This window comes from Kryptolebias marmoratus, linkage group LG19 (genome assembly GCF_001649575.2).
Source record: "Kryptolebias marmoratus isolate JLee-2015 linkage group LG19, ASM164957v2, whole genome shotgun sequence".
NCBI lineage: Eukaryota > Metazoa > Chordata > Actinopteri > Cyprinodontiformes > Rivulidae > Kryptolebias > Kryptolebias marmoratus.
In genome coordinates, this window is record NC_051448.1 from 2,697,314 (window position 1) to 2,724,617 (window position 27,304).

A 27,304-nucleotide genomic window follows, 5' to 3' on the forward strand; every position below is an offset into this window, starting at 1 on the left:
GATTTTAGTAAAAAAAAAAAAAAGCAACTTTTAGGAAAATGCCCCGCAAAATCAGGCATTTTAGCCCGCAACAATCACAAAAAATGCCCGCGAAATCCTTGAGTTTAAGAGCCATTTTAGGCCTCAGTGACTTATAGTTCACAAAAAAACCACATTCCTCTAAAAATAATTAGGTACTGGGCTGAAACTAAGAGTCTGAGGAAAGTCCTGCAGAAAGCTTGAAAACTGTATCAAAACGTCTTTAAAATTGTTACAAAGAAAGTCTGGCTGTTTGCAGAAAAAAATGCAAAGAAGCAATAATTTAAGTATGTTTGTGTTGGTAAACGTAAACATCGGTTATGTTCTCTTTAACTCCTGAATGCAGCGTCACACTTTCAGGTTTTTTTCTGTGACAAACACTTTGTGAAAAGGTTTATTTCCCCGTGTCTCTTCTCGCTGCTCCAGAGTCGGACGGCAGTGAGAACTGGGAGGCCGTGGACGCCACATCTGCACAATCTGACTCGAACCCAACTCGCAGCGTGCGTTACTACCTGAACGTCTGCCACAAGATCATCCAGAGAGGAGGCGCTGCTGTGTGCCCAGAGGACGCGTCCATCTGTGCCGTGGGTGAGGACATCCGCAGGAGGAAGGTTCTTGATCTGTTTTAACCGCTTCGGTCTCGTTTATTGATTTTTGTCTCTTTGGTCCAGATAAGCAGAACAAAACCGTCAGCCTGGGCAGCTTCGTCTCGCCTCCTCAGAAGACTAAAACAGGAAGTGACATCAGACTGGTGTATGCCGATGGAAGCGTTTGTCCCAGCAACGTGAAGACAAGGATCCAGACTTTCCTGACTCTCAAATGCAAACCAGGTATCCTGACCAATGAGGGAACTTCTCCACAACGTTAGAGATGGACTCGCTGCAGATTTTATTTCTTTACACACTGCTTCTTGCTCTATTTCATCTAAGGTTGAAAGATAATTGTTTTTTATATACATATATTATGCCCTGACACAGAACTTGGTTTTTATTTGGATTTAATCCTTTTTCAGGTTCCTCTCTGTTTAGTTTTGCAGCTGCGTTTTATTAAAGCTGAATATTTTTTCTCTCCTACGCTTTAACTTCTTTTGCAGGAGATTTTGAGAGTCCTCCTATCCTCCTCAGAGTGTCGCCTGATTCGTGTGTTTATGAGTTGGAGTGGTACACGGCTTCTGCCTGCGTCCTCTCAAAGACTAAAGGACACGACTGCAAGGTGGAGGACCCTCAGGCTGGTACGACACGCACGAGTTTATCTGCTGAGGTTTAATGTGAATTATATTCATGTTTATTCAGAGGCTTTTATTCAAAAGCCTATTGAAGATAAAAAAGGGGCTTATTATCTTGTCTCTTAAGAGCATCCTCCTGTAATCAGACACAGTTTAAATAATTTTCATTTGTGTATTCATGATGATTTTAGGGTCTTTAAAGCCCACGTCTAGATTAGATAACGGCGATGACAGAAGAGAAAGAGAGGAAAATGTGAATTAATTACAACTTATATTGTCATTGCAAGATTAAACAATATTATCTCACATTGCAAGTTTTTCTAATATCCTGAAGCTCTACCTGAGACACCTTTTCTCTGAGTTTGAGGACATATATTTTATATTTGAACAAACAGAATGACTGCAGGGAAGTTTCACAACTTCATCTAATTTCTGTTGTTTGTAGGCAGATTTATATGAAACATTCAGACTTTTTGAGGTTCTTCTCCTGTTTCTCTGCAGGCATCTCTTTCGACTTGTCTCCTCTCACCAAACCAAACGGCGGCTTCTACAACTTGACCAGCGGCATCTACAACTACTACATCAACGTTTGTGGTTCGGTCAAAACTGGCACCTGTCCCGAGGGCGCTGGAGCGTGCCAGGTGGAACAAAAGTGAGGCACCACAACATTTGGGTGTACCTGCTAACATCTTACCAGCTTCTGCAGCCAGCATCTGCTTTCTGTCTGCAGCTCCTGGAGCCTCGGGGAGGCGAACTCCAACCTGTCCTACTACGACGGCCTGATCCAGCTCACCTACAAAAATGGATCCCAGTACAACGACCCAAAGCACACTCGCAGATCCACCTTCATCTCCTTCCTCTGCGACCCGGAAGCTGGACCAGGAAATCCTGAATTCCAAGTAAAACTCTTCCCTTCCTCCTCCCTGCGCTTGTTTGAACTGCCTCAGCTTGTTGTTGACATATTTTCTGTCTGATAAATACAGATAGAAGACAGATACACGTACAACTTCCGCTGGTACACGTCCTACACCTGTCCTCAGAGGGCTCACGAGTGTTTGGTGACGGACCCCAACACTCTGGATCAGTACGACTTATCCAGGTGAAACATTTTGATCATTTAAGCAAACAAGAAACCACAAATACCTGTTTTTTTTTTTGTTTTTTTTCATAAACAAGGAATGGAAACAGATTTTACCTCCTCTTTATCCCCCCGATGTGTTTCTTCTTCTTCCTCCAGCCTGTCGCGCTCCAGCCCCGCCAAGAACTGGGAGGTGGAGGATCGGTTAAATCAGAAGAAGTACTACATCAACATCTGCCGGCCCCTCGTCCCCGTGTTAGGCTGTGACCGCGATGCTTCTGTCTGCGAGATGAAGTCCGAAGCCGAACAGGTCTGTGAGCACCTGGACCCTGGTGCTGATTGGTTTTTACTTTAATCCAAGGAGCCGACTTGGCACTTCCATTTGTCCTTGATGATCTGATCAAAATGCATTAAAGACATCTTCACTCAGTTCACCATCAGAGGTAGTCTGGTTTGTTTTTACCCGCATTGTTTTTGTAATCTGAACATAAACCGTCCTGAGCGCCACCTCCTGAGCTGACGTCTCAACAGAAGCAGCTGAGTTATTACCTGAATGTGTTTCTGTTAAAAAATAAAATCTGTTTACGTTGACAGATCGATCTTTTGTCAGTCCGTAAAAACAAGTTCCTGTTGTTTATCCAAAGGAAGTGCCGTCGATCGGAAACGTGGGGATGTCCAAACGAGGACCCATCATAGAGGGACGGGACCGGCTGCTGCTGGAGTTCACAGACGGTTCTCCCTGCATGTCAGAAGGTCAGAAACTCTCATACACGACTCTGATCCACCTGGTCTGCGCCACAGGAACCGTCGTAAGTAAATGCAGAGTGCAGCTCGTTAACGCCGATCGTTCTCTGTGTGTCGCTGATCTGTTTGTGCTCCACGCTGTTCAGTCTACGGGCCCTCGGTTCCTGATGAGCCAGAACTGCACCGTGAGCTTCATGTGGGACACCAGAGCAGCTTGTTCCATCAAAACCACCAAAAACAATGTGAGTTCTCTCACTATACGTCACAATTTATACACCTTCATTTCTTCTACAGGTAAAGGTTAAATTAACACATTCTTTTTAATAATTAATGCCTTTCAGACGTGTACAATTGTGGACCCTGACTCCAGGTTTGAGTTCAACCTTCAGCCTTTGGCCAATATTGAAGGATATAATACGACCGGTAACAACAAAGACTTCCTGGTAAGAAACGGACGTTGATGAATCTCTGGTCACGATGTTTTGTAGTTTTTAACCATTTTACCTTTCAGGATTGGCATCTTTTTATTCTCTTTAATGTCTCGATGCGCGAGATTCTGGAGCTTCAGTTCTGAACAGACGTCTCCTGCCTCCTCCTTACTTTCCTCCTTGTAGCTGAACATCTGCGCAGACGCCCCCAAATGCGGGAAGGGGATGGCCGGCTGCGAGCTGGATAACGGAAAGCCGGTCAGTCCGGTGGGGGTGGAGACGACCCTGCAGTACTCCACCAACGGCATCCTCCAGCTCACGTACAGAGGGCAGCTGGATGCTCCTTCAGGTACGTTAAAGCTGACTTAAAGGGTTTTATTGACACAGGAATTTAAGTGCAAATAAATTAGTTTAAAACAGATGTTTATGGATTTTAGCTGTAATTCAGCTCAACTTCACTGCCAGAATTTGTACTAAAGGAAAGGATTTTTCAGTCAACATTAACATGAATCTTAGTTTCATTTTTTACCTTTTTAGTTTTTGTGTTAATATATAAAGTTTTTTTTCAGTGGGAAGTTTTGTTTCAGCACATCAGACTTATTAAGGCAGAAAACAAGAATTTTCCTCCTTTGTTTTAAATCCAACAATCCACAGTTTTAAACATCTGTTCATGACTGTGTTCAACAAATAAAAACATCAATTATTTGTAGTTTATATTCCTGTAAGGAAGTAGAAACTGCATCCTGGACAGCAGATAAAATACCAGCTTCTCTCCGTCTGCACAGATATTAAACTAATAAAAACATAACTATATTAAGAGTTAATCTTCACACCTTCTGGGGATAAAAACAAGTCATGATAAATACACAAGTCAAGACAGGACTCGTTTGTGTACAAATAAATAAGCTTTTTAAAATTTTAATCCATAGATACGAAAGGTTTTGTCATTTATTTGCATGAATTAATTTTTTAATTTTATTTTTTCTGTCCCCCAGATACCCGGGACACCTTCACGATTAACTTCCTGTGCGATCCACAGTCGTACCCGGGCTCATTAAAACTGGTCCAAGAGGATCTGAGCACTACGGCCAGCCACGTGACCCACGACGTCCTGTTTGAGTTCTCCACGGCGCTGGCCTGCGAGCCCGCTCCGGTTTACTGCAGGATCACCGGTACGAACACAAACACTTTACTTCCGTTAAACTGACAGATTTCTCCTGTTTGTTAGAGTTTCACGTCACTCGATTGTAAGAAGTAGAACAAAAACGTTCAGAAATGTATAAAATTATGATAATAAATGTCGTTTTTTTCCAGATCCTCATGGCAACGAGTACGATCTGAGCCGCCTGATCAGGAACGCAGACGACAGCCCCTGGATTCCCATCGATACGACCCCATCGCGCCAGTTTTACATAAACATCTGTAAACCGCTGCCAGCTGTTCACGACTGTCCAGGTCAGAAAAGAAATGTGTAAAAAACATAATAAGTGTCATTAAACACTAATAACTTGATGTACGTAAGAGGTATTAATAATATATTAGTGTTTTGGGCCTTTTCTGAAACTGGATTTTAACTATATATTTATGTAAATAAGATAATGTAGCTGTTAAAGATGCTGTTAGAACTATTTTTATTATTTTTTACTAGTTTTAGTTCGTCAATACGGTTTTGTTGCATCGTTTATGGTTAAGTAATCTTTTTATTAGTTGTTGGATTTCATGATTATTCAGTTGAAAAAGCAGATTTATTGTAATTTGCAGCCTTTCTGTCAAAAAAATCAAGAGTTTAGAAACTTTTCTGTTGGGTTTACAACCAGAAAATAACATTAGCTTTTAATTTTAATTGTTAAGTTAGTTTGTTTGTTTTCTTTTATAAAACACAAAACAGAGAAACAACAAATTAAAACAACAGGAGTGCAGAAAAAAATGATCTAAAGAGCTTAATAAATATAAAGGATTAAAATAAGATTACTAATAAGAAGTAGCTCTTCAGAAACGATTCAGACTTGTAATACAACAAACCTATAATTAATTAATGTGTGCCTTGTTGTCCATCCCATTTTCTGACCTCGTCCACAGTGGGCCCGTTAGGCGCCTGCGTCGTGATTGATAAGAAAGGTTACAACCTGGGATACGTCCAGTCGAGCCCGCAGGTGGCGGACGACGGCTCCATCAGCGTCGTTTACCACAACGGAGACAAGTGTGGGTCGTCCCGCTACTCCACGCGCATCATCATGCAGTGTGACGACAACCCGGTGAGCTCCAGCGCCAGGAACGGGCTTTTCTGCTCATCGTCGGCTGCACTTTTTATTTATTTATTTATTTATTTTTATTTTCGTTAATCAGGATTTATCCTTTCAGGGCTCCCCTGTGTTTGACCGCCTGGATGGTTGTGAATATGTCTTCGTCTGGAGGACATCTGAGGCCTGTCCTGTCATGAAGTCTCAGGGTAACAACGTGAACTTTAATAACGACATTTTGAACCGTAAAGACTTGTAGAGATGCAAAAATTTAAGTTATTTTAAATGACCACCTAAATTCTTCCTGCCAGGTGATGACTGTCGCGTTCGTGACCCTAAAAGTGGCTACGAGTTTGACTTCAGCTCCCTGAAGAGCAAAGATTACGCCGTCACTAGTGGGAAATACATCTACCACCTGTCGGTCTGCGGCGCGCTGCAGGGAGACGTCTGTCCTCACGATGTCTCCAAATCTGTGTCCTCCTGCCAAGCAGACGGACAGAAACACAAGATCGCTGGTATGAAATCCAACGAAGACGCGAGCAGAAAACGGAGTCGGCGTCGTGTGGTTCTCATTAATTCCTCCTTCCTGTGTGTTTGTGTTTGCAGGACTAACAAACCAGATTCTGAACTTTGTGGGGGATCAGATCATCCTGAACTACACGGGCGGAGAAACCTGCCATAAAATCTACCAAAGGTCCACAGTCATCTCCTTCTCCTGCCACCCGGACAGGCATCCTGTAAGACGGGCTGCTTTCTGCCTTTATACTAACACATCGAGGCAGTTAATCATTTTGTTGCTTTAATTTACAGCATTAAAGATGTCTGCCATCTTTTCTTTTAATATAAAAATGTGTAATATTTAGTTTTAGGAGAATTTAACCTCTGAAGTTGCTATAGAGGTTAAAACATGTAAACTAGACAGCTTTTTTTTTATACTCTACACAGAACTTGGGGCACTGATTCATAGTTAGATAGGAAGAAAAAAAACATTACAAGATGTTACATATATTTATGCTTCCTTGCTCTTGAATGTCAGCCTTTTAGACCAGCATTTGTTGGAAAAATGTCCTTTTATATGTAAAAGATATTTCAGTTTTTAATAGATTGGATCTCCTCCACGATTTCCCGCCAGTAGTCCGGCTGGGGAGGACGTTTTTTTAAGCCAAGACCGTGTAATAGCTTTTTTGCTTCAATTGATCGAATTTTAAAAAGATATTCATCTAATTTTGAAACACTTCTCCACATATCAGCCCCAGCAGAAAAATTCTGGGGTCTTTGGGGATGGCATACCCCAAGTTTATCCCAGTAGTCTGACAGATTCCATCCCAAACTAGACGGCTTTCCAATCATTTAAGATCCATTTTTGACATCTTTTATAGAATCAGGCTCCTGTGATTCTGAATTTGAGAAATATCTGACTGTTCAGGCAGGATTCTTTGGATTTACTCCAGCTTGTAAATTGATGGTGATTTTCTGTTTTTTATTCCACTTGTTTAGGGAGAACCAGAGTTAATTAAAGAAACTCCAGACTGCACCTACATGTTCAGCTGGCCCACGGCGCTGGCCTGCGTCCCGGTTAAAACCACCAGCTGCTCCTACAAGTAAACCAACGTTTTTCATTCAGAAGTCTTATTTCTTTATATTTTGCTTCTAAGAAGCCAAACTTTTGTATTAATTTAAGATGTTAAAGATCATACAAGCTTCCTGATAGCAACTGGAAACTTTTCTTTGAATGTTTTGCTCATTTTAAATTCACTTCTTGTATCTGATCTGATTCGTCCTTAAAATAAAATCTGAAGAAACTGGAGGACTTGTGGGGAAAAAACCTGATAAATAAAGGCTTTCCACAGCAGATCAGATCTGAAAAAGGATTTGTTTAAGGAACTGAAAGAACAAAAAGCCTTCATTGATAAATCTTCCTTTATTTACACACATTTCTTTTTTTATAGATGTTGGTAACAACCTGTCTGGTCTGCAAATAAAACCGATGAAAGGCCTTCAGATTTTCTGTAGAAATATTGATTGTTACCGCTTTTAAACTAAAACAAAGTCTGACTTTCTTAAAAGTAAAATATGAAAAAACTGTTTTTTACTTTAACTTCCTCTTGCTTCTAATTCCTCCTTTTTGTTCCTCATTTCTTCTTTTTCTCACTTGGTGACTTTACTCACTTTGAATAAATGTTTTATTAGCTGATAGATAAAAACAACTTATAAAGGGTTTTTTTATTATTATGTGGCTCAAAACTTTATTTCTTAAATTTGAGTGACTATAAAGAGCAGCTTGTCAGCTAATAAAGGGTTCTCAGAAAGTTTGGTCCAGCTGAATTAACGTCTTGTTTTTGTTTCTCAGTGATGGTCAGGGTCACTCCTACGACCTTTCACCTCTGGCTTTGAACTCCAAGAACTGGGAGGTGGAAGTCCCCACGGGAGACACGGGGAAGCAGTTTTACATCAACGTCTGCAGGTCTCTGTTGCAGCAGGAAGGTCAGTGTGCACGCTTCAGGTTGACGGTTTGAAACCCCGGGGAGGTCGGGCGCTGATGCTCTGCTCGTCCCGCTGCAGGGAACCGGTGTCCCTCCGGTTCTGCGTCCTGCATGAAGGACGGAGATGACTATGTGAGTTTGGGACAGGTGGAGTCCGGTCCCACGTGGGACAAAAACGTCCTGAAGCTGCGGTACACCAGCGGACAGGCCTGTCCCGACAAAAGCCGGAACAGGACGAGCATCATCCGCTTCAAGTGTGCCAAAGACAAAGTGGTGAGACTTGTTTGTTTTTTATAGATATTTTGGGGAAGTTTTTAACTTGTATTTGTGCATATTGATGCTTGTAGCCTAAGACTAGTTTCCCTATCAGACAAGATTTTTCTCTTTATGTTTCTATAAATAAAAACTGTATTCCACCCAGGATTCCCGGCCCACTGTGATCTCTGAGATCGAGGACTGTACGTACACCTTCCTGTGGTTAACGGCAGCTGCCTGTCCTCTGAACAGCGTCCAACACAACGACTGCAGAGTCACCAACCCCGCCACAGGTCAGAAACGCCCAAACCTCTTCCATCAGCGACACTCGGGAGGAAAAATACATGCAAACATGGGAAATATACTTAAATTACACAACACGCTGTTATGAATGCATGAAGATGGAAACAAACTTTCAATCTGACTGATAAATTGTAACTTTTTTACCTTTTTATATTTCTTCAAAATTGTATCCTCATCATCTGAGTTTTTGTTTGTTGTTGTTTTAGGACATTTGTTTGACCTGACCTCCTTGAAGAAAGCCGATGGTTACACAGTTTTAGATCATGAAAGCAGGAAGATGTTTCGTGTCAACATTTGTGGAGAGGTGACCAACGCCGGATGCGACGCAAACACCGGTACACAACTTCTTTTTCATGTTAAAGTGAAGTTTTTATCTTAAAGTGAGCATTTTTAGTTTGCACTGAGCGGTTATTTATCAGAGAATTAACACATTAGAACAACAACCCAAAAGAATCAACATAGGTTCATATAATAAAAAACAAGCAATGAAATGAGCTTATTTATTAAACGACTAGTTTAGTAAATAAATCAGCTTCTAACCAGTCAGAGCTGGATGTGGTTTTTCTGTTTATTTAGAGTTTGTATAATTTAATCAACTTTACACCAGAAACTGTAAAATACATCTTTATCTAAACTCTCCTTTATTGTGACATAAAAACGCAAGAGTTCCTTAAAATAAAAAAGATTTTAAAGATGTCAAACTGCGGAAGAATATTATAACAGTGTGACGGCTGTTTTAGTTCTAGTTTTTTCTTAAATTTCCTGTAACTTTCAGATGAGAAACTGTTTCCCTGCAGGATTTTTCTGGTTCCTGTTTGTCCTCGTGTAGAAATCGAGTCGATTTATGAAACTCTGAGGACATGCGTCACTGCAGCAGAAGATTTAATGAGACACTTTGTGTGCAGCTTTGGAAGAGCGGTCAATAATTTCACAAAGTCAGTTTGTAATTTTAATCATGGGAGTGTTTGGAAATGTTTAATCCGTGTCAAATCCACTCAGAGGCAGAATAAACTTAGAAAATGAGCGTAGTTTATAGGTGAGACGCTCAATGATTGCCTTCTGTTCAAAGAAAAGACAAAAAGATAAAAATCTGACATTTTCAGTTCTCCATCCTTCAGCTAAAAATCTCCAAACACTGTAAAATAGTATCTGAACAGTTTGACCAGTCGCTCTTCCTCAGCACCATAAACAGAAGCTGTGTGCGTTTGTTGCAGCTGTGTGTATAAAGCAAGACAAGACGGTGGTCAGCGGCGGTCAGGTGAGCAGGAAACTGTCCTACAAGGACCACGTGGTGGAGCTGACGTACGAAGGAGGAAGCCCCTGCTCCGCAAACATCACCCTGAAACACAAAACCATCATCCACTTTATCTGCAGGTACCTCTTTGAGTTTATCCTGTGAGTGTGAACTCTCTCAGCTGATGGAGGACGTGTTTGTTCCCCTTCAAGTTTATTTTAAAACAAATTTTAATATTCTATTGAACAGTCAGTTTGGAGAAACTCGTTAAATCTGACTGGATTCATGAGCGAATGGCTCGTTGGATCAGGACTGAAAGGGCCTGAATTCATTTCAAACGGAAACTAAAATGTTATCGAGAAATCTGGGGCTGTTTTCTGCACGAGCAACTTGTTTTTGCCCAAAGTTAGATTCCAGGAAACGAGTATTTGTGTTCCTAACTCGATGTCCAAATACAGAGACGGAGACAGTCTTCTGCGCGGTCTCTTTGTCCGTATTTTTCTGTTCGTATAGATTGTTAAATCGTTATATAAGGTGTGAAGACGCGTCAAAGAAAAGGATAAAAGCTGTTGTTGTTACTCCAGCTCAGACTTGCCCATTTATGTTCTGTGTCGGAGTTCTTCCGTTTTGAATATTTGTCTAAAAATCCTCTTCAGGACCAAGTCCAAAGTGGATTACTGTCTTTAAAAGTCCAAAAGTTTCACAGCACTTCATGCAGAAGCTACTTTATAAGCCTTTACGTGGTTGTCAGTTTTGCATCAGCAAAGTTCATAATTTCCCCATCGAAAAATGCACCAGAGGTGCTACAGCCAGCTGCCGCTGTTAGCTCTCTCAAATAAAACTAACAATTTAAAATGTTGAGAAAAGAGCTTTTACATAAATCACTAATTTTGAAGATTTGAGTTGTTTTGAGACGGTCGTGTACAGTTTTGTGTACAGACTTGTTAAATCTGAAATCTGTGGCTGTGCTTTAAAGGTTTGTTTGTTTTTGTTTGTTTGTTTGTTTGTTTGTTTGTTTGCACAGACCGCCCAACATGGGTTTGACCTCTGAAGAACTGGTTCTCATCGACTCAAACGCTGAAACGTGCACACACTTCTTCTCTGTCCACACTCCCCTGCTGTGTGAGCAGTCGGTAAGCATCGAGAAACTTATTATTTACATTTAAATAAAACTTATGGCTGATCCTAATATGTATTTTATAAACTATAGTTGTTCTTCACAAGCTGTCTGGGGAGAAAAATCAATTTTTAAACACAACCCTACATGTTTTCATAACTTTTATTTTGAGTTAATTAACTTTTTAAAACTGCTGATTATTAAAGATTACAGTGAAGAAGTGCTGCTTTTTACAGTAGGAAGTTATTTTCACATATTCAAGTAAAAAACAAGTTGATTTATTTTATTAATTAGCAACAAATTGACTGTTTTAAAGAACAAATGGGTTTTTCTCACAGAGCCGTCTCATCTGATCGTTAAAGGAGGCAGGAATGAGGATAGTAATAGAAGAGGTTCATTTTGTAGAATGAAAAAGGAATTTGGATATTGTCCAGAGAATTGGGAAATGATTACAGCCCAGTTAAAAGAAAGGGAGTGAATTCCTGTGTTTCAGGTACCGTGTTCGGTCCGGAACGGCTCGGCTCTCATAGACCTGACTCCTCTCATCCACATCACTGGATTCTACACGGCAACAGGTCTGCGGGCCAAGGCTGCACACCTGAACACCCAAACACAACTGACTCTAGAACAATCTGCGTCATGTCGGTGGATTTTATCTCTCGTTATTTTTCCTCTCAGATGATGCAGTCCGTCAAAATAATGCGTCTCCAGACTTTTACCTGAACGTCTGTCAGCCTCTGAACCCCATCCCCAAGGTCACCTGTCCGCCTGGAGCTGCTGTCTGTGTAGACCCCGACAATGGGCCACCGAAGGTGACAAAACCCCCCAAATGATCACTTCAATACATTTATCTAGTAAAAACAAACACATCTCAAAGAGATGTTGCACAATCTGTCAATCTCAGAGTAAGGACAGATGCTGATAGATCTCATGAGATCTCTCAGGACTTCATAAAGTCAAGTCAAATCAAGACAAATTTATTTTTTTAGCTCTTTTCAGCAACACAAAGTGCTTTACAACATTTTACACGAAAATACAGAGTCAAAACACACACAGCAATATCTAAAACATGAGCTGGGATAATCTAAGATAATCAGAATAAAATCATGAATCTAAATGAAAAACAAGATAAACTGAGGAAAACCAAACTAAAACCAAACAGCAGTTGATCAGACATGATAAAAACTAAACTAAAGGTACCGAAGGCCAGCTAAGAGTTAATAAAGTTATCAAGATTATCTTAAAACTCTGGCATTAAAGGCAGAAATCAAAATGCTTTAACGTGCAGACAAAATGACAAAAATTATTCTAAAATTTGAGACAAATTAGAAAATGTGTTTCTGTCTGGATTTTAATTTTCTGTCTGTTGAAGGACATTGGACGGACCACCAGCGGCCCTCAGGTGAACAATGTGACGGGTCAGGTGTTCATCACCTACCAGAGCTCCTCCAGGTGTGATTCTGACCCGTCACAGAACTACTCTTCAACCATCATTTTTACCTGCCAGAGAGGCCTGGAGCTGGTCAGTCAACGCCCCCGGATTAGATCAATCAGTTGTTCAGCCTCTTTTTTTATCACGCCGCTGCCTTTTTATTTCCAGGGTTCTCCTCAGATGCTGGGGCTCCAGGGTTGTGTTTATTTGTTTGAGTGGGCGACTCCCATCGTCTGCTCTGACGCCACTCAGACCAGCGGCTGCAACCTCACGGACACCCAGCTGCAGTTCACCTTTGACCTCGGGACCCTCTCCGACGAAGTTCAGGTGAGCTTCGAGTTCTGTTTGCCAGGAGAGACGGCGTCACTTCCTAACTGGAGGAAATCTTTTCTTTATTGTCTTTCTGTTGGATCAAATGGTCAATAAACATCTGGTTCTTTAAAAGTTGCTTCCCTGAAGGCCGTGTTGCTGATTTTCAGGTTACCGGGAGCTCCGGGAGCTCCGGCACGTATCGCATCCACGTCTGCGGCTCGGTGGCAGAGCCGGCCTGTAATCAGAGTGCAGTTTGTCGGGTGTCCGGTTCTGGTGCCGACAAGTCCGTTTCGTCATTCGGCCACAGCAACGTCATGAAAATGGTCTACAACCACGAGGATGAGGGGGTGCTGATGCAGTATGGTGGAGGAAACCCCTGCCCCCCAGGTCAGACTCTGCTCCTGTGTGAAACTCTTTTTCCTAAAACAGCAGAGAGACGACATAAAACTGAGAAACTCAACTCGAATTCCAATCTGAAAACACTTTAATGACAAAAAAAAACATGATTTAGCTTAAGAGTTTCATCTGAAGGAGCCACAAGACCTCTGGAACAAAACCAGACCAAACTACAGATGTTTACCCATAATGCACTGCACCATGTTTGCAGACAAACAGACAGCATATCAGCCCAACGTCACCCCAGCTATCAGCACGGTGGTGGTGGGCTGATGGTTTGTGAGGCCATCTGTCCAGCGAACTGGGTCATGATGCAACATGAAACTGATCCTGCGTCCTTCATGTACTTTAAGATTTTATTTGTTCGGAGAACTGTACGGATCGCGCCTGGAAACCAGTTAAAAAAGCACCTTCTGTGTTTCTGTGTTTCAGTGACAGTTGGCGGAGAGGTGTGCGTGTTCCCGTTCACCTTCCAGAAGAAGTCCTATAAAGAGTGCACCCCAGAGGGAAGGACAGACGGCAGGAAGTGGTGCGCCACCACCTCCAACTACGACCAGGACCGGAAGGGGGGACTCTGCAGCAACGGTCTGATATCAAAAAAGGACTCTTTCTTAAAAAACATAAAAACTGAATGATTTATCTTAAGATGTGAGGTGTTTGTATAGTGCTTCCTAGGATTTTAGCTCATTAGTTTGAGGTTTAGACCCACTGATAGTCCTAAATCTAACGTTCAGTCCTTTTTCTCTCCGGTCCAGTTACCGCCAAGCGTCAGTCCTCCATCTTGTTCACCTGCGACCAGTCTGCAGGCCGCGGATCGCCCAAGCTGCTGTCGGAGACGGCGGGGTGTTCGGCCACGTTCGAGTGGCGCACCAACGCCGTTTGTCTCCCGAGGAAGATGGAGTGTAAGCTGATCAGTCAGCACAAGACCTTCGATTTCCGCTCGCTGTCGTCCCTCACCGAGCCGTGGACGTTCAAGGACAAGAAGTATTCGTGAGTCTGCTTTTAATCCTGGTTGGGTTTATCTGCACATTTCTCTTTATTTCCACTCTGACAGTGTGAACGCTGCTGCTTTAGTGTTTTTTATTTGTCCATATGTGTTTCTGTGACCTATTTCTGCAGACTTTGAGGTCTTTTAGTTGTTCGTAAATGAAAACGTTCAGCTCATTCAGAAGATGGGTGCTATGGATTTTGTTTTTTGTCATTTTTATCTTTTTTTACAAATGTTTAACTTTTTTTTACCTAAAATTGTCCCAATAGAAATATATTAAGATCTTTTTTGTTCCATCAAAAACTTTGTTCTGTGAAATCAGCCTCAGCATATTTGCTTTTTTAATTTTTTTATTCTAGTTTTAGCTTCTAGCTGCCATTTTTTAATTTTGTCTTTTAGCTAACCTATTGCCACTTTTAGCTTTTTATGTTTTAGCTAGTTTTCTTTTTTTCATGTTTCAAGAACTTACTTTCTGCCTCTAATGCAGAAAATTAGGTAATTTGTCAATTTTAACATCACTTTTAAACACAATAAAAAGTTCAATTTTGTTATATTATGAAGCCAAAAATACCACAAACCTAATCTAGCTTGAAATACAGAATAAAATTTAATATAACTTAGTTTTTTTAAACCAGAGCGCCTGCTTCTTTGAACAAACCGACATGGAAATGAGTGTTTTTCAGTCCTGGTTCTCGGAGCCAACTGACCTGAATATTTCAGACCTTTTCCTGGTTTAAATTGATGAGACATTAACAGGCTTCTGCAGAACGTGATGACCCACCCAGGAGGTAAATTATTCCTTCAAATCAGATATTTTGGAGCAGGGAAACGACTGAAACACGCAGGACATCGATCTCAGAAGACGTATGACGACACGAGGCTCAGACGAGTTTATCAAGTCTTAATAAATGTCTCCTTCCTCCGTTAATGTGGCCTCAGGTATTACCTCAACCTGTGTCAGGGGATCCACGGCGGGCTGACGGACTGTCCTGAGGGCTCAGCGGTGTGTCGATACTCAGCGGGGCAGACTCAGAGTCTGGGACGAGTTTACACTCAGAAAATGAGCTACACCGGTGGGCAAACCAAACGCACCACTTTACTTTAACATCCTAGTGTTAGCATTCGGATACATTTCATTTTTAAACATAAGAGCTATCAAAATAAGAGTTTTCTTAAGCTGTTATATTTGTTATTAATGCTAACGACACAGGCCCAGATTCACACGGTAATAAAAGCACGAGTTAGCGAACTCCACTCGGACTCCACCTGGGTTCTTCTTCTCCGTCAGCAGTTCGTCTTCATCACAAACCCGTTCTTCCTCTGCAGATGGAAAGGTCGTGATCAGCTACTCAGCAGGTGATGACGTCTGTGGAAACAACGTGACGGCCAAGACGGTGATCCAGCTGAGCTGTGCTCGTACCGTCGGTCACCCGTCGCTCATCAGGTAAAAAAAACAGGTTCTCTGGTTTCATCTTCATCAAAAATCAGAAAATAAATGGAACTTCACAATGTAACACCTAGTTACTCTTTATATATATATAGAGAGAGAGAATACTGGGGATGAAATTTCTTCAAAATGGTTTTTGTATTCTTCCTTCCACAAACAAACACGTCGCTCAGCGGAGTTAATGACAGATCAGCGTGTTTGTCTTTAAAGTTAAAGATTCCTCTTAAAGCGTCGTTTGAGTTTCTCTTTAAAAACACTTGATGTTAATATAACATCAAGGGTTTAATATAAAATCAGAAAAGACGTCCAACTTTCTTTCTTTGTGGGTTTTTTTTTTCTTTACGGGACAGTTTGTTGTTTTATGGTTAATTTCTTCTTATTTACCAGCAGAATTTGTTTTAAATTCTCCAAACTGGTAAAATTGGTCAGAGTCCTAACAGTGGTGTGTCTGTGTGCGTGTGTGTGTGCGTGAACAGAGTCGATGCAGCGACCTGCGAGTTCCTGATCGGCTGGGAGACTCTCTACGCCTGCGAGGAGAAGCAGCTGGAGGTGGAGATGGTGAACGGGACGATAAAGATCCCCGACACTGGAGCTGTTCTGAGCCTGGGAGCGCTCTACTTCAGGTAACCTGTCCACCTGAGTCTGAACACAAAAACGCTGCAGAGAGACGTCAGAGACGCTGAAGGGTGCATCAACTTCTACCTCATCCATCAACATTTAACCCTACAAGCCCAACAGAAGTTTGAGACTTTTCTTCTGTAAACATCTAAACTGACAAAATGCCGACAGAAGAGGTGTGAGGCTCATTAGGGTTGCCATGGTAACTACACACCTGTGTCTGTCACTCCCTGTCAAAGCTCCTAACGAGACAGGAAGATAAATATCGCTCTGTCAAAACTTAATACAGGATGTTGTTGAAAAACGTTCCTAAACTGTTAGTAGAGGAAGCGTCTAGTCTTCACACATCAGTTTTTATGTTTCTACAGAGTTTTATGTAGAAGATGTGATGAGTAAAAAGACCCTTCACTTCCTGTGCTGAAGAGAAAATTCTAATGGAAGTTAATGGGAGTTTGGGTGTCCTCACTGTGACTTAAAGAAAACTGTAAGTCCTGTAAGAGTGAGACTCCGGGTCCAGGAAGACAAACATCCCTGTGCTCTGATGTTCAGTCGTCTGAGGTCCAACTTTCTGGTGTCCGTATCGAAATTTTTCAGGTTATTTTTGTTAATTTTGCCTCCATTCCTGATCGAGGAGCACGTTTTGATGCATTATTTTCTTGAGTTTTTCCAAAACTGCAAGAGGAATCAATCAAACATCCTGATGGAAACTGAAGAATAACAACCAGATATCAATAAAAATGTTTCACTGCGTTTTCATTGGCACTTTTAATAATCTAACCCTCTTTTTGAGATTATTGGTTTGTTTCAGATCAACTTAATGATAAAAAATCAGTGACACAGTTGTTAAAGTTATACTTCACTGACAAATTTACAAAACTGGTACCTTCTATAAACAAAAAAACACAAAGATCCTAGTTTTACATACGAGGATGCAGAAGTTACTGCCCTGTTTTATGGTCCTTTTCTGATAAAACAATTTTAATCCACTTTCTATGTTTGGTGCCGTTAACAAAGTTATTTACATTTAAAAGCTTTTCTCTGTCGGACAGATCAGAAAGAGCCGCCGCGCCGTTCACCTCACGATGAGAGATGATTATTTCTGGTTTACTTACACAAAAATAAAATGTCAACATTTATTTTATTTATTTTTTGGCCAGCCCTTATAAGGCATCCGGAGACATCCGTACCAACCGTGACCGCTACGTCTACTACATCCAGCTGTCGGGCATCACCAACAGCTCCCTGTCGGGCTGCCTTGGTGCCAACATCTGCCAGGTGAAGCTGAACAGCACCTACAGACGCAGGATCGGCACCTCCACCAAAGCCAAGTATTACATTAAAGGTAATTAGTATTTGTGAGCAACCAAGGTCAAGTAAAATATGCATACTTAGTACTTTTTACCTGTATTCCACTGTTCATATAAACAAATGCAACCTAAAAATCACAAATCATGTAAAAAAAAAAGAATGAGAGGAACTTTAAATCATTATAATAAATAATGGATAATAAAATTATTCAAGTTTACTTAGGAAATGCCTTAAAATCAACATCAAACTTGAGTTAGAACAAGAAAATAAAATGCTGAAGGAGGTGCAAATTGTTTAAACAGATATTATGGTCAGATTTTTCTTATTTAGGCTATTTGTGACTGTTCCAGGAAATTAATAAATGTTTAAAATAGTAAGTAAGTAAAGTTTATTTATAAAGTGCTTTTCACAGACATAAAATCACAAAGCGCTGTACAATAATAAAAACAGTAAAAACAAAAATCAAGCTTAAAAACCATATCAAACACAAAAACCACCAGAAGAAACGCGATAAAAAGAGCAACATTTAGGTTCTTCAGAAACAGAACATAAATGTTGCTCTCAGTCGGAGCTCCTTGTAAGATCGTGCCTCATCTGCTGAGGATGATGATGAGAGAGGTGAAGGGTCAGGAGGATCTGAAGGCGGATGGGGACCCCCGTCACCAGGAACGCCGCTGGCGACGCTCTGCGCTCGAACTGAGACCAAAATGAGTCGTTTCAGGCGATTCTCAAACATTCGTCTTGTCCTCTTCGTCCTCAGGAGGAAACCTGGAACTAATCGTTCCCTCGGACTCGGACTGTGGCCGTGTGGAGGACAAATCCGTCTCGTCCATCATCGTGTTGCGGTGTAAACCCTCTGCGGGCGTCGGCATCCCAGAGTTCCGGCGGGAGACGGATGACTGTCAGTATCAGTTCATGTGGTACACGGAGGCCGTGTGCGGTCTGACGTACGTAAACCTCCTTTTTATTCCTTATCTGATCATAAACGCCATAAATTTAGCTCCAGTAGTTAAAACTAGATAAACTGTCCCTTCAGAACTGTTGACAGGCAGGCGTCGGACGGCGACGACTCTCTTCCAGCTCCTTCTGGGCGGAGCCAGGCGGCGGGCATCCTGATGACCATCCTGCTGGTGTGTCTGATCATCTGTCTGCTGGGATTTTTGCTCCACAAGAGAGAGAGGAGGTGAAACCAGACAGCTGGGTTTTCTGTGTGTTGTAGATGTTTAAGTCTTTTATTTTTATCCAAGTTTATATTTTGTTGTTCCTTTCCTGAACCTCTGCAGGGAGCTGGTGATGCAGAAGGTCGCTGGTTGTTGCAGGAGAGGAAACCAAGTCTCCTATAAATATTCAAAGGTTGGTAAAAAGCTAAGTTTGTCCTCTGAAGTTATCTTCAGATTGTTAGCACCCAAACAGGCTGTGCTGTCGGGGTAACTCTCAGCTACTACCACAGCAAATTTAAGCTCAAGATCTTAAAGTTGGACAAAGTTGAAGCCATTTTTGATGTTCGTCTCGATCCGATCCTCAGGTCAACACAGATGAAGGAGGTGAAGAGGAGATGGAGTGGCTGATGGAGGAGCTCGAAGCCCCTCCCACTTCTTCCTCCTCCTCGCACCGCGGCAGGAATAACCATAGCAACGGCCACATCAGGACCAAGCCGGTGAATACGGACGGTCTGCGGTCGTTCTCGCTGGACGAGCAGGAGGACGACAGCGAGGACGAAGTCCTGAGCGTCCCGGGGGTCCGAGTGGTCAAACCGTCCGCCGTGTCCTCCAGGAAGTCCACAACCCACCGCACCGCCTTCCTGCAGGTGAGCACGGTGTCTCCATCAACGTGGCGCTGCTCGAGCGAGTCCCAAAACCTCACGCACGGCTTGAATTTTCAGGAGGAGAGCGACGAAGACCTGGTCGGCCTCCTGGACGAGTCGGACCGGGAGAGGAAGAGCGGCAGACCTCGCTCATCAGGCCTCAGTCACGGTAACGCCACCAGGAAACGGGAGGAGGATGACAGCGACGAGGACCTCCTCAGGGTGTGATGTCACCTCCTCCTTCCTGTTTCACTCCGTCCAATCAGAACTCTTCTCTCAGTGAATGTCTCCACGATAGCAACAACAACAAAAACACCAACAACTTACTGAAAACGGAAACCTTTTTCTCTCTCTGGGGATAGTTTTTGTTGGGCTGCTCCTTCGCTCGGCCTTCTGCAGACCGCTGGGGTTGGTTTGTATTTATTGAGACGTTATAATTTAAACTGTTCCTCTGATTTTTAGTTTCCTCGGCCTCTTTACGCGTATCTGCCACAGGCGGGAGGCGGAGAGGTTAAATCTGTCTTCGTCTTGGTGGTTTGAAACAAAGTCGTGCCATTGTTTTAGCACTTTGATGAACTGAAAACAACGTGTCTCGTTCCAGACTGACAGAATGTTTTTGTTTTTTGAAGTTTAGTGGAAAACGGGTGAAAAGTGAAGTTGAGGTGAAACGTAGGCGAGGTGTCGGCTGGTTGGGGTTTGAAGAGACAGTCTGTCTCTTCACGCTGTTTACAGTTACCATCAGAACAGGTTGTTCTTGGTTTTTTTTTACTTTGAAGCAAAAGTACGATGCCTTCCCAATGAATTCACACGTTCATCCATGAATCGATCCGTCCGTTTTTGATCCGAGGCGTTGCACATAAACCTTCATGTTCGTTTCTCGTCTTCTCTGGAGAAAAGTTTGTTTTTATGATTATTTAAATGTTTGTTTTTGGAGCTGATTTTCTGTTTGTGTGAAACTCGAGATGGCCTTAAGTGTGAATGGATGTTTGACTGAAGGGAAGCTGGAGGACTCCGCCCCCCAACTCCGCCCCCGCCGCCGCCCCACAGCTGAAGCCATACGTCTCCTTCCACTAACATACAGAAACTTGTTTTTGTTTTTTTTGTGGACTTTCGCTCCACGACGCCATGTTTTTGTAGTGCCGAACTCCACCCTGTTGGGCTGAATTTACGTGAAACATAAAAAAAAACAAAAATAGCCGACATGTCGGCTGCCAACGATGTAAAAGTATCATCCTCACAGTATTTGGGCGCCGTCCCTCGCCACCCCTTTTTCTCGATTATTACTAAAGCAACCGTTTTATAAAAAGTGTTTTTAGTTTCGGCTGCAAGGGAATCAGAACAAATATTTTCCTCTTTTATGTCCTCATGTGAGGTTTTTGTCCAAACTTTAGAGCTGAAACTAAAAAAGCTGCAGCAGCGTCCTCCTATCAGGATGAAAACGATCACTTTATTCATTTTATTCATCCGTTTTTCTCCTGCGGTGGCGTTTTAAGGCCACTCAGAAGGAAGAAGGAAGTTGATGAGGAACATTTGGTTTGTTGAATAATGTTTCAGACTAAACCTGAAGAAATGAACCTGAACTGTGTTTGTTTGGTTTTAATTTTTATTAGGTAAACTATAAAATAACGTTGTTACTCCCTGATCCTTCAAAATAAGAGTCTTAAACAAATACACGCAAATAAATATCATTTTTATTTTTATTGTTCTCTGGTAAAACTGCAGCCTAAACCTTTAGCTCCAGACATAAGTTATGTTTGTGTTAAAGTAATTTCTTTATCATTAAAACCTTTTCTGAAGTAAAAAAGTCCTGAGAAAACATCTAGTTATTTTAGGCCAATAATTGGTTTGATTATGATTCTCCTTTTAGTGTCAAAATAACTTTATTTCTGCCATTTCTGCTTTATTTTTAAGATCAAATTGTGTTTTTTCTCTCAGTATTTTGACTTAAATCTCAGAAGTTCAGTTTCAGCATCAGATTCTCCAGCTGAGAAAGAAAATTAGATTTTTCTTCTCACAGTTAGAAATTAGTCAAAATTTCAGCTTTTACTGTTTTTGTTTGTCATCCGTGGCAAATAAAAATAAAGTTATTTGACCAAATTTGTTCCTCTCACAACAGATTTAACTCCTGCGAAGTTTAAATTTGCAGCTTTAATAATAAAAAACCACAAACTGTGGTCAAAAATTAAAAGGGAAACTAAAAGTTGTTGCTTTTCAGCAGCTAAACTTTCAGGTTTTAGATCGTCTCGTGTGAGGAGCTGCTGCTTGTTGTTGCTCTGCCGGTCAGACTAAAACGTTTAAAAACGCTCCCATCTGACTTCAGGAGGATAAATTAGTGTTAAGAGAAGCGAACGCCGAGCGTGAAGATAATTAAATCAGTCATCAGCCGCGTCTGAGTCGTTCTTCTTCTACCGACAAATAAAAACCGGTCGTCTGTTCGACGCTCGGACAGAAACACAGAAGAAGAAAAGATTCACGCTGATGTTTTTATCGTTTCATGAAAAATGAAACCTTCAGTCGGAGCTAAACTAAGCTTTTTACTCTCATTTACAAAACAAATTAAATGAAGAATGAGCGGCACAAAAACAGCATAAACACCAGTATTTTTTATGGATCTTTAAGATTTGCCAATAAAGTAAAAATAAATTAAACTGTTTAGTTTACTGTAGAAAGTTTGAACACATTTTTGTCCCTAAGTCATAAAAAATATGAACATTAAAACCAGATTTTGACTTTCATCCTCTAAAAGTTTTCATGATGTAATCTAATCCTTTTAACTGTGTTTGTAGAGTAAATATATCATATTTCTACCTTTAACAGAGTAAATAACGAAAGGTTACCAGAAACGGGACGGAAATCCAAAGAACTAAAATCTCAAACATGTTTCAGATTAAACTGACTTTCTGGGCGTTTTACTGTCGTTTGTTTAAAATAAACTTCAGTTTTTTGGTCATTTTGTGGGGTTTTTTTGGGCGGGTTAACGGAGGAACTTTGTAACGCCGCGGCGCTCGTCGTCTCTGAAGGTTTTTAACAATCCCATCGAGTCCCGACTTTCTTTTTCTTTTTCAAATGTTGCACCAAAGTCCGTGTGGCTCATCTGCATGGTACTGCACCGAGGCGTCTCTTCCCTGAAGACTTTCCTGAACTTTCTTGTGCTTTTTCTTTAGTGTTTGTGAAATCGGGAGGTAAATTAAAAAACGACACACTGGATCGAAACTGTGACGTCAGAAAGAAGGAAGCACAAGAAACGGACGATTCGGTACGATGAGAGTTCATCTTTGTGTTCGACTTGGTCTGAATTATGTTGTACATGTTTGCAGCTCTTTGCCTGTTTTCCTATTTAAAAGAAAGTTTATGTACAAATTAATGCATTATTTGAATAAATAAGAGATCTGCAGCTCGTTGGTGTTTTGGTTGGATCACAAACGGATTCTGTGGGACAATTTCTACAAAAACCTGAAGAACCTGAAAGGCCTCAAACAGAACTGATGTCAGATTATGAGCCCTATAAATAATTAGACATATGTTAAGAAATAGAGTAACTATTATTTTAAGTGTTAAATATCCAAAGTAATGTAGCTTTATTTCAAATGATCAGAATAACCATCCCTGAAAAGACTGATTATTGTTTTTAATTTGATTTATCTTACAAATAACAGAGACCGGCGTCTGTTAAAACGTATCAGACAAGTACTTAAAAACACTTACAAACATAAAATACTCAGTATAACAAGCAGCAGACTTAAAGTACTCAAACAAGGCTGGACGATGTGAATAAAAACTAAAACTCAGACCCGTTTAAAGACGAGATCTCAGCCGGGTCGAAGCTGATCTCGTAGCTTGGCGAGAACGTCACTGTTAGAGGTGAATCCTCAGATCCTGAGCCGACAGCGAAGACGGAACGCCTCGAGTTTCCATTCGTTCCATTCGCTGCCATACACATCACCTCACTGTATGGCAGCTGTAACTCTAGGATTTATCAGGAAGGAAAATTTTAATCTTGGTCCTAAAAGTAGACAGGGAGCCAGCCTGAGAGCTGAAACTTTTAGAAACTCCAGGAACCACGAGTAAACCTGCAGTCTGAGCGCGAACAGCTCTGTTAGGAAAATATGGAACATTAAGATCTTTAATAGAAGATGCTTTGTTGTTGGGAGCTTTTTATGTTAGAAGAAATATTTTAAATTCTGTTGTTTTACTTCGAACATACGAATCTCTCAACACCAATATTTGTTACTAAATATTATTGTTTTGTTTCTGCTTATTCTTGTTCTTAACTTTTCCTTCTTTAAAATATAATCATTTAAAGGTTATTTTGGGGGATTTTTTTTGTTTATAATTAAACTGATGATGTAAAATGATCTTGTAATTTCTCTGATTGGACTTAAAGGTCGTAGGTTTGATTTGAACGAGTTGGGATAAACTTTTTAATTAGTTTGATAGAAACCAGTTTTGTCCCTGAAACAGGCCAGTTTAACTCTCCAGGAAGGACTGTATTTTTTTACTTTCTGTCTGTGAAGTGACCAGTTTGTCTCTGATCTCTGAATCGAGATGTTAACCGTTCGATTGCAGCTCGGGGGAACAGCCTGCGCCGTCAGATGCACTTTTGTTAATGAACCTTTCAGCGACTCCTGCAGGCGTTCGGCCAACTTTCTACGTTTGTCTCTGACGTTTGGGAAAACTCGGAGCAAATGAGTTTTTATGCTCCGCTGCACAGCCTGTAAAGAAGCGGCGTATTTCTGTGGACCTTTGCTCCCGTCCGTCTTGTTAAAAACCCCAGTGTGCCCGGGTTTCAGCGCTCAGTGTGCAGAGGGAGGCTCAGAATACAGATTACCCCTCAGCTCGGCTGTTTGTTCGAACCTCTGCTGCTCCTTTGCACCCATGGCCACGTTTGATGACATCCTGGACGAGGCCGGGAAGTTCGGCCGCTGCCAGAAGCGGATCTTCGCCCTGCTGTGTATGGTGTCCATGCCGTGGGCCGGCGTGTACGTCGGCATCGTCTTCCAGGGCTTCACCCCGGACCACTGGTGCCGGGACCCCGCAGCGGTGGAAAGGAGGCAGGCGTGCGGCTGGACGCCGGCAGAAAGCCGCAGGCTGACGGCTCCTCTGGTCAACAGCTCCGAGGCTCTGAAGCCCAGCAGCTGCGAGAGATACGAGCTGGACTGGAACGCAACAGGACTCACCTGCGACCCGCAGGAAGTGGACCTGAGCGGGACCCCCACAACTGGCTGCACCGAGGGCTGGGAGTACGACTATGAGGGAAGGCGCTCGTTTGTTACCGAGGTGAGTTACCAGAAAATAAAACGTCTCTGAAGGTCAATAGATCTGATTCCACACTTCCTTTTTCCAAATTAAAGGCCCAGCATTCCTTGATGAAATGCATATCACCTGCCAGATGAAAAGGAGTTGTAGCTGTTTTGACTGAATCCTAAAACTAACACTCAGACTGTGTTGGAGACGACTCTCAGCTACCACCACACCCAGTTTTAGCTCAATATCTGCCAGTTTGTGCTTCTCTTTCCGAGAGTTTCATTAAAATCTGTCCAGTGGTTCACGAGACGCAGACAAAAACTTCATCGCCTTCAGCAGCGGTCGACAAAAAAAAGATAAAAATCAGAATTTGTAAAACTAAACTGCTCAGTCCTGTGCGAAAGTCTCGAGTCATCCTTCAGTTCTTTACGTTTTGTTTCCAAGGAGCCAAACTTTCCTGTAATTATTTAATTCAAAAAGTTGTAATAATGTTTTTTATTTGTTTCTGTCTGTCAGCAAAAATCTCATGAACCGCTGGATGGAGGCTGGTGACGCTCAGAAATGATCATCAGATGAACTGCTAACTTCTGGAGTCTATCCTTTTTTTTAAGAAGCTAATCAAACACAAAAATGACTCAAACTCAGTCAGTTGTAAAATTTAATCTGGTAGTAGCTGAGAGTTATCCCCAACACACTGTCCTCGCGTTGGTCTCAGTTTTTGTTCGTTAACTGTCCTAAAAATGTCTTTTTTCCATGTTTGTTTGTCCTCAGGATCATTAGTTTCTGGTGATTTGTGGGAGAAACTCTGAACATAATCAGAACCATAACTTTGTTTAGATTTAGGTCACAGACACTGAAGTCCGGCGGTTTATTTTTATTATTATTTAAAGCAGACCGGTCCGGTCCTGCAGGTCAAAGAGCAAAGAAAAGAAAGAAACTTGGTGTTTTGTTGTCGTTACGAGACATTTTTGGGGACAAACGATGACAGAGATGATGATGTTTCAGTTCGACCTGGTTTGTTCTGACGGATGGTTGGTGGACATGTACCAGGCCACCCTCAACGTGGGCTTCCTGATCGGCAGCATCGCCATCGGTTACCTGGCTGACAGGTGAGTCCGTTCCCGTCCAGGTCCAGGTCCAGGTCCAGGTTCAGGGCTGTGAAGCTGAAAGTGGGATGGGTTTTACTTCACACGTTATCGTTGGTTTTCCTCTGATGAACCAACCTGAACTCCTGAGGCTTTTTATTTATTTTATTTATGAAGTGAAATTTATTTATGTATCACTTTTCTGCAACAAGGCGACTCAAACGCTTCACAACAGAAACAACAATCAGGTACAGAATCAAATACAGATAAAAACATCATCAAATATAGAGATACAGAAGCAAAAACATCAATCATGTATAATCTAAATGAAATATAGGATAACCTAAATAAAATCATGAAACTAAACATGAGCTAAATAGTAGCTAAAGTAATCTAAATAAAATGATGATAAAGTTAAAGCTAATAATATCTAAAATATGAGCTAAGATAAACTAAACTAAGCTAGGCTACCTCTAGGTTTGCCTTTTAATTGAATATTTATTTTATTCAAATAACTGTTTGTTACTTTTTATTTTTCATAAAAACTAGCTGTTTTTGCTGATTTTAGCTGTTTTAACCAACAGCTCAGTCTGTGTTTTAGCAGGAAGTGACATGTCTCCAGGTTTTTTTGTTGTATTTAGTTGTATTTTTATCTTCTCTAACTCTCTGAATAGAGATTTTTGAATCCAACGTTTGTTTCCTCTCAGGTTTGGCAGGAAGATGAGCTTCCTCATGTCCAACCTGCTGAACGGGATCGCGGGCATCCTGGTTGCCGTGGCGCCGGACTACGTGTCTTTGCTGGTGTTCAGAACTCTTTACGGGTTCGGGGTGAAAGGAGGCTGGGTGGCCGGATACGTGCTGAGTAAGAGCTGCTCGCTCACCGCCACCTGTCCGATGGTGTCGCCTCTCTCTGTGATCCTGTTTCCTCTCAGTCACAGAGATCGTTGGGGTGGAGTTCAGACGGACAGTCGGAGTCATTTACCAGATGTTCTTCAGCGTCGGCATCCTCCTCCTCCCTCTGCTCGCCTACTTCATCACTGACTGGCGCTGGCTGCAGGTCGTCATCACCATTCCCTACATCCTCTTCCTCTCGTACTACTGGTGAGAAAACGCCGCCGTGTTCGACGCTCCGAAGCCTCTTCGTCGTTTTAACGCCCTGCTGTTTTGTTCTAAGGTTCATCCCAGAATCTCCACGATGGCTCCTCTCGCAGAACAAGAAGTCCAAAGCTGTAAAGATCACCAAAGACATGGCGAAAGAAAACAAGAGGACTCTGTCGAAGAGGATCGAGGTGGGTGCTGCGGCCGACACAAACAAACCAGGAAAACTCACTGATTCTCCCCCTGCACATCAGTTACAATGAAGACCAAAACTGAATTAAAATAGAAGCATTTATTTAAAACAAGGGACTTGAATGTGTATATGACATGTATTTGTGTGTGTTTGTAAATCCATGGGGATCAGCCTCATCTGAAGCAACAGAGGACTCAGGGCACAACCATGATGACTCACTGAAATGACATGAATTAGTTTATATGAATGTTGAT

At 41.8% G+C, this 27,304-nt stretch overlaps 2 protein-coding genes across 2 annotated transcripts in view; both read left to right on the plus strand.

Annotated features, from left to right (window-relative positions):
* Positions 1-22,827, plus strand: part of igf2r (insulin-like growth factor 2 receptor) — a 40,236-nt gene extending 17,409 nt beyond the window's left edge. Inside the window, exons 12-51 of the mRNA XM_017440087.3 lie at positions 445-606; positions 690-848; positions 1,112-1,249; positions 1,745-1,895; positions 1,974-2,142; positions 2,227-2,342; positions 2,481-2,631; positions 2,966-3,130; positions 3,212-3,307; positions 3,407-3,508; positions 3,680-3,842; positions 4,489-4,665; positions 4,808-4,948; positions 5,573-5,748; positions 5,855-5,942; positions 6,045-6,248; positions 6,340-6,470; positions 7,231-7,334; positions 8,084-8,217; positions 8,296-8,489; positions 8,638-8,764; positions 8,981-9,109; positions 9,989-10,148; positions 11,033-11,141; positions 11,619-11,700; positions 11,804-11,937; positions 12,498-12,647; positions 12,726-12,884; positions 13,037-13,256; positions 13,698-13,850; positions 14,021-14,255; positions 15,193-15,326; positions 15,580-15,697; positions 16,177-16,323; positions 17,476-17,660; positions 18,387-18,573; positions 18,663-18,809; positions 18,910-18,979; positions 19,152-19,433; positions 19,509-22,827. Of these exons, the coding sequence (XP_017295576.1) occupies positions 445-606; positions 690-848; positions 1,112-1,249; positions 1,745-1,895; positions 1,974-2,142; positions 2,227-2,342; positions 2,481-2,631; positions 2,966-3,130; positions 3,212-3,307; positions 3,407-3,508; positions 3,680-3,842; positions 4,489-4,665; positions 4,808-4,948; positions 5,573-5,748; positions 5,855-5,942; positions 6,045-6,248; positions 6,340-6,470; positions 7,231-7,334; positions 8,084-8,217; positions 8,296-8,489; positions 8,638-8,764; positions 8,981-9,109; positions 9,989-10,148; positions 11,033-11,141; positions 11,619-11,700; positions 11,804-11,937; positions 12,498-12,647; positions 12,726-12,884; positions 13,037-13,256; positions 13,698-13,850; positions 14,021-14,255; positions 15,193-15,326; positions 15,580-15,697; positions 16,177-16,323; positions 17,476-17,660; positions 18,387-18,573; positions 18,663-18,809; positions 18,910-18,979; positions 19,152-19,433; positions 19,509-19,658 (5,999 nt within the window). The 3' untranslated portion in view covers positions 19,659-22,827. The remainder of the gene's footprint in view (positions 1-444; positions 607-689; positions 849-1,111; positions 1,250-1,744; positions 1,896-1,973; positions 2,143-2,226; positions 2,343-2,480; positions 2,632-2,965; positions 3,131-3,211; positions 3,308-3,406; positions 3,509-3,679; positions 3,843-4,488; positions 4,666-4,807; positions 4,949-5,572; positions 5,749-5,854; positions 5,943-6,044; positions 6,249-6,339; positions 6,471-7,230; positions 7,335-8,083; positions 8,218-8,295; positions 8,490-8,637; positions 8,765-8,980; positions 9,110-9,988; positions 10,149-11,032; positions 11,142-11,618; positions 11,701-11,803; positions 11,938-12,497; positions 12,648-12,725; positions 12,885-13,036; positions 13,257-13,697; positions 13,851-14,020; positions 14,256-15,192; positions 15,327-15,579; positions 15,698-16,176; positions 16,324-17,475; positions 17,661-18,386; positions 18,574-18,662; positions 18,810-18,909; positions 18,980-19,151; positions 19,434-19,508) is intronic.
* Positions 22,828-23,760: 933 nt separating this feature from the next.
* Positions 23,761-27,304, plus strand: part of slc22a2 (solute carrier family 22 member 2) — an 8,385-nt gene continuing 4,841 nt past the window's right edge. Inside the window, exons 1-5 of the mRNA XM_017440082.3 lie at positions 23,761-24,707; positions 25,680-25,783; positions 26,467-26,621; positions 26,692-26,860; positions 26,934-27,048. Coding sequence (XP_017295571.2) covers positions 24,126-24,707; positions 25,680-25,783; positions 26,467-26,621; positions 26,692-26,860; positions 26,934-27,048 — 1,125 coding nt within the window. The 5' untranslated portion in view covers positions 23,761-24,125. The remainder of the gene's footprint in view (positions 24,708-25,679; positions 25,784-26,466; positions 26,622-26,691; positions 26,861-26,933; positions 27,049-27,304) is intronic.